The sequence below is a fragment of the Lotus japonicus genome, chromosome 2, assembly GCF_012489685.1.
Source record: "Lotus japonicus ecotype B-129 chromosome 2, LjGifu_v1.2".
Lineage (NCBI taxonomy): Eukaryota > Viridiplantae > Streptophyta > Magnoliopsida > Fabales > Fabaceae > Lotus > Lotus japonicus.
This window is the reverse complement of record NC_080042.1, coordinates 82,719,389-82,730,284: the sequence shown is the minus strand read 5'-3', so window position 1 is coordinate 82,730,284 and position 10,896 is coordinate 82,719,389. Positions and strand designations below refer to the sequence as shown.

Sequence of the window (10,896 nt, the reverse complement as noted above, 5' to 3'; positions counted from 1 at the left end):
CCTAATAGAGCTAGTTATAATATCATCCAAAAATAAGTAATTGAATTGTTATTTTGGCGTCGTTGGATTTCCTTGACTCTAACTCTAACCGATGCCTCTGCAAACTATTGTGTGTGGCATACCTCATCGAGTATCGAGATCGTGATTGAGATAGCTAATGAATCTGTCTTTGATGTGACATGAATCAAGGGTTAGTGCATATCGTAGGGTTAATTAGGCCACCATCTTGAAGGATAGCTAACAAGTTGGTTTTTGTCAAGTCCTTGGATCTACATCTCGTCCTGATCGGTTCGATCATCGTTGCCTCAATCGTACCCAATTGGGAAAACATCCAAGGTATGCTTGACTGACGAAGGTTAGTAGCCATCATGAATCCTCACCTTGACAAGGGTTACTAGTCCACCACTAAGACTTGTCAAGACTAGTTACTTCAATTTAAAGTGCGGTATGTACAAGAATGACATGAATAGAAGTCGAGATGACACCAAATAAATTTTCCATTTTTACTATTGAGCAAATCGGATTCATCTTGGATTGAGTCCATACCCGGTTAGGGTTTACCAAGGTCCGATATTCAACGTGGTACCTTGAATCCTCTGTTTCCCATGCTTTGACCTTCAATTTCAATTCAACTCCCTGCGCCGGAACCAAGTGGCTTCGCTGCACCCAACATGGGTTGCACCACCTGCATCTCCTCTTCCCTTCTCACCTCACTCCCCCTCCGCCACCGTGCACCGCCGCCTCAATCACCCCATTTCTCCGCCGCCCGTTTTCCGTCCAAACAACTCACCCCTTCTCACCCCTTTCGCATTTCAGCCCTTCCCCTCTTCTCACACGGCGGCAGCGGCGGTGGTAACAGCAACAACAACAATAACAACAACAATGGTGGCTACTGGGGTTACCCCTTTGACTCCGACGATTCCGATTCTTCTTCTTCAGGTCCCCTTCACACCCTCTTCATCTCCTTGCTCTTCTCTTCCGCTGTATGCTGTTTCTGCCATCTCTTCCTTGCCAAACTCGCACTGGCAAAAACCCATTCTTCTAACGACGATGAAACTCTCGTCTGGGAAGTCAAAGGTGGCAACCTGACCAAGCTTATCACTGATCACACGAAGGACACTTTTGTTCCCTCACAACCCAGCTTGATCTCTGAACTATCATCCCTGAACCCTTCACAACTTCCAAGCTTTCTGTGGTTCAAGTGCAGGGACCTCTTGGTACGGTTGATGCTTCCTGAAGGGTATCCCAACAGTGTGACCAGTGATTACTTGGAGTATTCATTGTGGAGAGGAGTTCAAGGTGTTGCTTGCCAGGTTAGTGGGGTGCTGGCAACACAGTCATTGCTGTTTGCTGTTGGATTGGGGAAAGGGGCTATTCCTACTGCTGCTGCCATCAATTGGGTGCTCAAGGATGGAATTGGGTACCTCAGTAAGATCCTGTTGTCGGATTTCGGTCGCCATTTTGATGTTAACCCAAAAGGGTGGAGATTGTTTGCTGATCTTCTTGAAAATGCTGCTTTTGGTTTGGAGATGTGTACTCCTGCTTTCCCTCATCTTTTTGTGCCCATTGGTGCTGTGGCTGGGGCGTCTCGCTCCGCGGCTTCGTTGATTCAGGTGATGACAATTTTTAGTATGTGAAGAATTGAGGTGTTTGTGCATTATTGATTCCAGGCCTTAGTGATTCAATTTCATTATTGAGGTGTATCGTGTATGTATGAGCTTAATAGTTTTAGTAAATACTGAGGTTATTAAAATCAGGAAAGTTTAAGTATAATGATATGTAGAAAATGGTTGTTGTTATTTAACCACTGAGTGGCCTTGTTCACTTGCATTTCATTCTGATTCATCTGTTTGTTTCCAGAATTGATCTTCAAGTAACTGCTCCCCAATGATATGAATTTTTTTAACTGAACTGCTTATATTTTCAATCTGCATGGTTTGCTTTCCCTTTGATGTTGTTTAATTTCAACTTTTAGGTAGATTTGTCTTGCAGACAATATGAAATAGAATGCTTTTGTTTTGTTTTGCTCTCCTAGGTTTCATTCACTCTTTTTAGTGGAAACTAAAATGTTTGACTATTTAACTTCATGTCCAACTATGTACGTTTTGTTTTTTAAAATACATCATCGTAAAACAAAAACCACACATTACGTTTCACCTTATTCTAACATGTCTATCAAATGCTACCAAAGCCGTGTTATTCGCAAATTAAATGACTTAATGAAAGTTAATACTAAACACTTTCATGTGTGATGGGGGCGGGCGAATATCACAAATATATCTTTTTATGTCTCTCTATCTGGCATCAGCTGTTGACTTAGGTGACTTCCGTTCCTATGTCTCATTTATTTGCTTTGAGAATATTGAACAATTTAGGTGTGAACAAATTGAAACTTAAAGCTGATTTTTTTTTTCACAGGCTTCTACGAGGAGCTGTTTCTTTGCTGGTTTTGCTGCTCAAAGGAATTTTGCTGAGGTGAAAAATGGATCCTTTTCACTTTGATCATATAGGAGTACTGATTTAACGTTGCAGCACAATATACACGTCTATGAGTTAATTTAGAAGATCTCCATCTACTACTACTACCTCAAGTGGCATGATTTATTGAGTATCCATTTCACACATGTTTGTGATGCTTGTCATTTATATTTTTGTCTCTCTGAAAATAATTGTAAATTTTAGGTAATTGCTAAAGGTGAAGTCCAAGGAATGGCAAGCAGGTTCATCGGAATTGCGCTCGGTATAGGTTTGGGTAACTGCATAGGCTCCTCCACACCTCTTGTTCTTGCTTCATTTAGTGTTATAACTTGGATCCACATGTACTGCAATCTGAAGTCATATCAGTCCATTCAGCTACGGACTCTAAATCCCTATCGTGCAAGTAAGTTCTGATCTCTCCTCCAGTCACTCGCACACATTCATGTTGGAGCTGTGTTCTGTTACTATACAATAAATTTAGTTTATACTGTTGATGATGAAACAGTAAATATTTTGACATGTTGTCTCTTCTATGGAAGTTTAATTTCATGGTCGAATCTTGGAAGGTCTTATAGGTTGCATTTTGCAGTAGTCTTATAAATGTTTTCACAATCAATTGTTGGTGAACTTGGAAACCTGGAAATGCTTCCAGGGTTTGAATTGTTTGTCAAAGGGTCAAAACTTAATACGTTATTATTTTTTATTTTAACAGGCTTGGTTTTCAGTGAGTATCTACTGAGTGGCCAGGCGCCCCCAGTTAAAGAGGTCAATAATGAAGAGCCACTATTTCCAGCTGTACCCATATTGAATGCAACTTTTGCAAGCAAAGTGAGTTGATCTTTGTTTGTAACTTTGCTGCATTCTAAAATTCAATTTATTTATTTTTGCAATGGTTTATGAAATCTTGAGTTTCTTTCTGGCCCTCTCTAATAGTTCTGCTCAGTTGAGTCTAGGGAGTGTCAGGTCACATATGTCCATCTAGCTCTTGCTATGATAACTTGTGCGGTAGGGCTCTTTTGTAATTTTTTGGAGTTAATATGGTCATTGTTCTATACTACTTCATTCTTTCTTTGCTGCTTTTCTAGATGTGGATTGAATGTGGGACTTGCCCTATCTATGGTAATATTTTATGCTCGTCACCACTGACTGTAAATACTGAGTAACTCGAGGAAGTATTAGATAGAAGACATGTGGGACTTGCCCTATCTACAATGACATCATATCATGCATCAATTAATTTGGCTAGTTACAAGGCTGGAAAAGTATCAGAAATCATTTTTATCATGCTTTATGCTGATTTGTATGTATTATAGCCTGTTAACTTGTGTAATAGGTACAATCAAATTTTGTATCATCTGAAGCAAAGGATGCAGCTGGAGAAATTGAACAACGTCTGCAGCTTGGATCCAAGCTCAGTGAAATTATCAACAGCAAGGAGGATGTGCTTGCTCTCTTTGCGCTTTATAAAAACGAAGGCTACATCTTGTCCGAGCACATGGGGAAGTTCTGTGTAAGTTCACAGACATATTCACTTTCATTTTGATTGGATTGTTCTTGTCCGAGTTTCTTGATTGTCTAACAAGTCGAGTGGGGAAGACGTGCTTTTCACACACATTTATGTCTTGATTGTGTGTAGTTTTGCTCAAGAGTTTTTTCTTTGTTAAATTGAAGATTTCTTTAAAATTAAAAAAATGAATGCAATATTTATGAATTAGAAGGACAAACTTTCTCCTTACTTATCTGAAAGCAATTTTACAAGGACTTTCAAGTGCTATCATTCACTTTTCATTTTCTTTTTGAGTATCATCTTTTGTGGAGTTAAGGTTAACAAACTTACATGGAGCGGAGGTCCAAATGAATGGGATCTTTAATGCACTGAAACAAAGAGACCTTGATTTTATTTGTTGATTGGAGGCTTGCCGATGGCTAAACGATTCATTTATATTTTGTAGTATTCCCTTTTCTGCTGCTCTTTGTTCTGTTTCTGTGTTTACTTTTCAAATGGTTGGGATCATTACTAATACATTTTCATGATTCAGGTGGTGCTTAAAGAAAACTGTTCACAGCTAGACATGCTCAAGGCATTGTTTCAGGTCAATTACCTTTATTGGTTAGAGAAGAACGCGGGAATTGGAGGAAGAGGAACACTTAATGATTCGAAGCCCGGTGGGAGGCTGCACATATCTCTGGAGTATGCGGAAAGGGAATTCAAGCATGTTAGAAACGATGGAGAATCAGTAGGCTGGATCATGGATGGGCTTATTGCAAGACCTTTGCCTACTAGAATTCGTCTAGGTGACACGACATCCTCAGCGAGTAGCTAACACGGTGAATGGCTGGTGGTTTTGCATGGCTGCATTGTTTTCTATGAGGAAGCAATTTGGAGATATCTTTGGAGATCAAGAGCCCTGGTTGGGTCTTTGCCATTGTTGTTAAGCAGCACATCCCATGCTGCAAAACATGCAACTCAATGGGTTTAATGGCGAAAAGACAACTACAGATAGTTGAAGCTACATAGTGTGACAAAAACCACAAGCCAAATATGCCAATTTGGCTACCTGTTGTCTATTTCAATGAATGGATGACCCAGAAAGGGTCAAATAATTGGGAACAGTGACCACTTTTACTAGGGAGATTGATTGCACCCGCGTACAGTTCAGAGCAATTGTTTATAGTTTAAGATTAAGATGTGCATCTAAATATCAAGCTTTTGTTTATTTGTATCTAATACATGTATTTAGCACTAAATCCCACACAAATGCATTTTGTTCACAAATTTGATGTTCCTAAACCATTTTAGATTGCCTTTGTGCTGCAACTGCCTTCTTGCCATTCATTATCAGTGTATGTTTCGCAAACAATAATGAGATTGTGCGAAGAAAGAACACTTGCTGGGAACCTAGTCCATTAAGATGTGAATGTTCTCGGCCTAAACGACATTGACAATCGTGGAAGATATCTGTTAAACAAGAGTTACCATCATAGACACTTTCTCTTACAGATTTTCATATAGGAATTATTATCTACTAAAAAAGAAAAACACTTCTTGAACGATGAATAATCAAGCTGTCAAATGGCCTCTGATTTCTGTTCCCCCCCCCCCCCCCCCCCCAGAATAAGATCAAATGCATTTTAAAACCAAAAGTGGGGAGTGTTCCTGATTTCTGATCCTCCCCAGAATATGACCCCATAATCAAAGGTACCTTTATGCTCCCCTATGATCAAATGCATTCTCAAACCAAAAGTGGGAAATATTTCTTGCCAATTCAAAAGGAAGATGCAATGCAAGCAAGCATATATAGATAATCTCATTCCAAGTTTGATCCATCACATAACATCAACACCATGAAGGAGGAGATAGAGGAACTATGGAGTGAAGTGAGGGAACTGAGCTTGGGAAACAGTGGTAGAGTAGAAAGACTAGAATCCCCACCAACCTCACTCCAATTCCTCAGAAACTTCATCAACCCAAACAAACCCTGCATCATCTCCAACGCCATCACCCACTGGCCAGCACTCTCTTCCTGGACCCACCCCTCCTACCTCTCCCAAACCCTCTCCTCCTCCACCGTCTCCCTCCACCTCACCCCCACCGGCGCCGCCGACGCCCTCGCTCCCCACCCCTCCACCTCCCTCTGCTTCGCCTCTGCTCACGTGCAGCACGTGCCCTTCACCGACGCCCTCAACCTCATCTCCTCCTCCCACCCCTCCAAGTTTGTGGCCTACGCCCAGCAGCAGAACGATTGCTTTCGCTCTGAATACTCTTCCCTCGCCGGTGACTGTGACCCCCATATCGGTTGGGCCACCGAAGCTTTCGGCGCCCAGCCGGAAGCTGTTAACCTCTGGATTGGTACACAACAGTCTCAAACCTCCTTCCACAAGGATCACTATGAGAATCTCTACGCTGTTGTCACTGGAGAGAAGCACTTCCTGCTGTTGCCACCCACTGATGTTCATCGATTGTACATTCGTGATTACCCTGCTGCAACCTACAAATATTCTTGGGTATTTTCATCACCATGATTTTCTTTTGAGTAAATTGAAACATTGTGATCTTATTTGTGTTCATTTGGTCATTTGTTAAGAGGGCGAGGCTCGGCGCGACAATGTCATGTGACTTTGTAGTCATATGTTCGAGCCCTAGTCATAGGTTTGAGTCCTGAAATTTGCCTTTTGCAAAAATGCAATGTAAGACCGCATACATTTGATCCACAAAGTGAGTCTGATCCCTCCTGAACATCGCGCATAGCGGGAGCTTTATTGCACCAATTTAGAATTGGCAATTAGATTACAAGTTTAATCTTTGGAGACCAATTTTTGCATACAGAAACTTTAGGGGAGCAAACCAATATACCAAATTGTATGTTCATTTAGTGTAGAAGATCATAACATGATTGATTCCGAAGATTTGGATTCTTATATGTTGGTGGGGTGTGGGATTTCCTAGTAAAGGTATTGACTTTTGGAATGGATTTTCATTGTGGTGTTGTGGGTTTGTTTGTAGGATACTGGAGAGTTTGATTTGGAGCTTGAGAAGCCAACTAGATATGTGCCTTGGTGCAGTGTGGATCCTTACCCTTCTCGAGAGACCTTGGATGATGAGATTTCCAAGTTTCCCTTGTACTTCAATGGCCCTCGGCCGTTTGAGTGCACTGTGAAGGCCGGCGAAGTTCTCTACTTGTAAGGTCCCTTGCTTTGCATTTGCATCAAGTTAATGTGTTTTGATCTTATGTTTTCTTTAGTTGGATATTCTCTACATATGATCTGTTTATTTCCAAGTGTTAAGCATGTTTGGGTTGACATTTTGAAACCTAAATGTCCATCAAGGAGAATTAAACGTAACTTAGGCTACAAACCCTGAGCCGAAGCAAAATTTCGATGCTTTTACATTATATGTTTGGCTGTTAAGTAATTAAACTAGAGGTTTTAAATGCCGGTAGCTCCCCTTAGATAATCTATGTTTGGTTACCATGTCAACAGTGCAATCGAACGAGTACAGACAAAAAGTGAGTGAAACTCTTTTGATGGATTCAATTAGTATACACTGTATATGGTGTTCGTGTTCTCACATTGAACATCTGTTATTTGACCTGAAAATCTTCTTAGAGCAAATTTTTATGGTTCTTCCTTTCGGTATATATAGTAATGCGAGTGCTGACATGGTTGAATTAATGCAGGCCAAGTATGTGGTTCCATCATGTTAGACAGGGTTCAGATGATGGAGGATTGACAATTGCAGTAAATTATTGTAAGCATAAAAACATACTTCTCTTTTCAGGTCCATCACCAATGTTAATCAGATTTTTTACTAACGTTATATTTTATGCAGGGTATGATATGCAGTTTGACATAAAGTATGCTTATTTCAACTTCTTACAATCTATTCATTACCGTTCTCCTCCAAGTCCATTGATGCATGAGAAATTGTCTGAGGAGATAGATACAGGTGCAGAAGATGATTATGACACTAGATGAATTCTCATTTCTCAGCTGGTGATATTTTACAGTATTGAAGACCAAAAGTCAAGACTTGTTGAGCAAACTGTTCATGTCTAGAGCTAACAATTTTGTCCTTCTGTTGTATCATATGATGATGAGTTTGGTCTCGTGTTTGGTATACCAAATTAAGAAATGTGATGATTATTTTTTTTCCTCCAAGCTTCAAAGCTCTTTTTCTTTTCTTCTAATTTTTCTAAACATGCACTTAAAACTCTTAACTTAGATTTTGTCATATAAATTGGGTGTTGTCTTCCGCATACCATATAAACTACTGGTCTACCGGAGCACCAATACCAAAAGTAAAACAAAAAATACTCTTAATCCCACCCGCTTCCCTCCCTCCACACTATTCACCCCACTCTCTCTGGCCACCGTTACTTCACTGCCTCATCCTTCCTCTCAGATTCTCGTCGTCTGTTCCTCTTTTCACTCTCATTTAACCAACATAGTGAAATATTTAGCTCAAACATCAAGAAATCACTCCAAATAGATACTATACATGATCATCGAACATGTTTATCATGTACAAAAAGGTTTATCACAACACAATCGAAGATTGAAGATTGACCATTAGAATAATTGGAATCAGAAGTGGAACCAAACTCAACAACCCTAAGCAGCCCAAATGACCACCCTCGGAGAAATCAAAAACCCTAATCTTGTGAGTTTTAAATTCACTCCTTATGCAAACCCTAATTTAAACACTTTTTCGCATTACACCCGTTTTTCTAACCAATCCATAATACACTTGATGCCCCGTGAACAATGTCTATATAATTGACATTGAGTTCAATGAAAATCTGAAATTACAAGCTTGCAAGAGTGTCACCCTATAAATCATTTAGACTTGTAGGAGTGTTTAAGTCAAAACTTTATGTTATTTTATTATATAAAGTGTATCTGAAAAAAAATAGGCAGGAGGTTCCCAAAAAGGAAAGACTGTGATGACAGAAAGAATAACATATCATGTTGGGTGAATCCTATGTTGTCTGTGTGTGTATACTATATCCAGTTGAGAAATGGAACTCCTCGTTGCTCCGCCGCCAACAGCACCCACCCGCTTTGCTGATAGCAACCCAACTACTTGTCCTCCTCCCAACCACCACCACCACCACCACCTTCGACTACCCTTCCTCCGCAACCCCAACCCCAAACACAACCTTTCTCTCTTCCCTCCTCACACTCCTTCACCATCCCTCACTCCTCAACCCACTCCTTGTAGGGACAACTACTACTACTACGACAACAACAATCATAATATGAAGAAAAAGAAGAAGAGGAAGAGAAAAGGAGCTACAACCTCACACATCTTGCATTTGATGGATGCTCTGCCTTTTCCTATACCCATTGACATCTACACCTCTTTGATCGAAGAATGCACTCTTTCCCCTGACCCACAAACCGCCATTGAGCTCCACACCCACATCGCCCACAGCGGAATCAAACCCCCCTTGTCCTTCATCAATCGAATTCTCGTTATGTTCGTTTCGTGCGGTCTGTTGGACTATGCATGCCAACTGTTCGACGCAATGCCCGTGAAAGACTTCAACTCGTGGGCAACCTTGTTCATTGCTTACTATGACAATGCTGATTATGAGGAGGCCATAGATGTTTTTCTCGCCATGCTACACCAATTGGGCATGTCGGAATTCCCTCCGTGGATCTGTGCTTGCCTTCTCAAGGCATGTGCCTGCATTGAGAATATCCCTCTAGGGATGCAGGTTCATGGATGGTTGTTAAAGTTGGGCGCTTGTGACCATGTGCTTCTCAGCAGCTCCTTGATCAGATTTTATGGGAGGTTCACGTGTGTTAAAGATGCAAACGCTGTGTTTAATAAACTATCGCGGCATAACACGTCAACCTGGACGGCTAAAATTGTGAGCGGTTGCAGGGAAATGGATTTCCCAGAGGTTTTTAATGACTTCAAGGAGATGGGAAGGCAGGGAATAAAGAAGGACACTTATACGTTTTCCAGTGTTCTCAAGGCATGTGGGAAAATGATGGATCATGGACGCTGTGGCGAACAGGTCCATGCTGATGCCATGAAACTCGGGTTGGCCTCTGATAACTATGTGCAGTGTAGTTTGATAGCCATGTATGGAAGAAGTGGGTTGCTAAGAGATGCCAAACAGGTTTTTGAGACGAGCCGAAGTGAAAGGAATGTTGATAGTTGGAATGCCATGCTTATGGGTTACCTAGAGAATGGTTTGTACATTGAGGCTGTTAAGTTTCTGTATCAGATGAAGGCAGCTGGATTGAAACCCCATGAATCTTTGCTTGATAAAGTAAGAATTGCCTGTGGCAGTGTTACCTACTCAAGCACGAATTAACTAATAGCATGTTTGGATTTTAACTTTTATTTCCCCTAAATCAATTTTGACGTCCATAAGCTACTCATAGAGACTTTTCTCCATAATTGATTTTAACTTTAAAATCAATTTTAGAGGGATTTCTAAACATGCATCAAGAAGAAGATACATAGACTATACAGAAATGAATAATGTAAAGTATTTGCTTAAAACACTCGAGCTTCTGGCTAGTGATACTTACACAATGTAATGTGAGAAAATTTGTTGCACACTTGGTTAAATGGCAAGATATGAAAATTTGTTACACAATGTAATGTGAGAATTTTTTTTTCCAGAATTATAGGGCTGTGGGCTGGCCCTAGCCCATAAGGCTTTTGGCCCCGTGGGCTTTTTTGTGTGTGGGCTGGGCTGGCGCTAGGGCCAAGGGCCAAATTGACAGGTCTAGATATGATCTATTTGCCTCTTTGTTACGTCTCAAGTGCAGGTTTTTAGAGCAATTTTTCTTTCCCTAAAATAGTACAATGATAAGGTATTACACTAAAATAGACAATTTGTTTAGATTACGTAGAAGACTTTATTAGGATGAAGAGTTGAAGGTCTCATATCTTTT

The 10,896-nt window shown here is 40.6% G+C and overlaps 3 protein-coding genes across 3 annotated transcripts; all 3 read left to right on the top strand.

Annotated features, from left to right (window-relative positions):
* Positions 1 to 368: 368 nt before the first annotated feature.
* Positions 369 to 5,296, top strand: LOC130740322 (protein root UVB sensitive 1, chloroplastic). The gene is made up of 6 exons (XM_057592885.1): positions 369 to 1,613; positions 2,419 to 2,475; positions 2,683 to 2,881; positions 3,191 to 3,306; positions 3,812 to 3,988; positions 4,518 to 5,296. Exons 1-6 carry the CDS (start codon positions 672 to 674, stop codon positions 4,800 to 4,802), a joined length of 1,776 nt encoding a protein of 591 aa, XP_057448868.1. The 5' UTR covers positions 369 to 671; the 3' UTR covers positions 4,803 to 5,296.
* Positions 5,297 to 5,627: 331 nt separating this feature from the next.
* Positions 5,628 to 8,130, top strand: LOC130740323 (lysine-specific demethylase JMJ32). Its single transcript, XM_057592886.1, has 4 exons — positions 5,628 to 6,483; positions 6,983 to 7,158; positions 7,656 to 7,726; positions 7,808 to 8,130. Exons 1-4 carry the CDS (start codon positions 5,824 to 5,826, stop codon positions 7,951 to 7,953), a joined length of 1,053 nt encoding a protein of 350 aa, XP_057448869.1. The 5' UTR covers positions 5,628 to 5,823; the 3' UTR covers positions 7,954 to 8,130.
* A 716-nt stretch (positions 8,131 to 8,846) lies between these two features.
* Positions 8,847 to 10,595, top strand: LOC130740321 (pentatricopeptide repeat-containing protein At1g31790). Its single transcript, XM_057592883.1, has one exon. The coding sequence runs from the start codon at positions 8,997 to 8,999 to the stop codon at positions 10,305 to 10,307; it is 1,311 nt and encodes a 436-aa protein (XP_057448866.1). The 5' UTR covers positions 8,847 to 8,996; the 3' UTR covers positions 10,308 to 10,595.
* Positions 10,596 to 10,896: the final 301 nt, after the last annotated feature.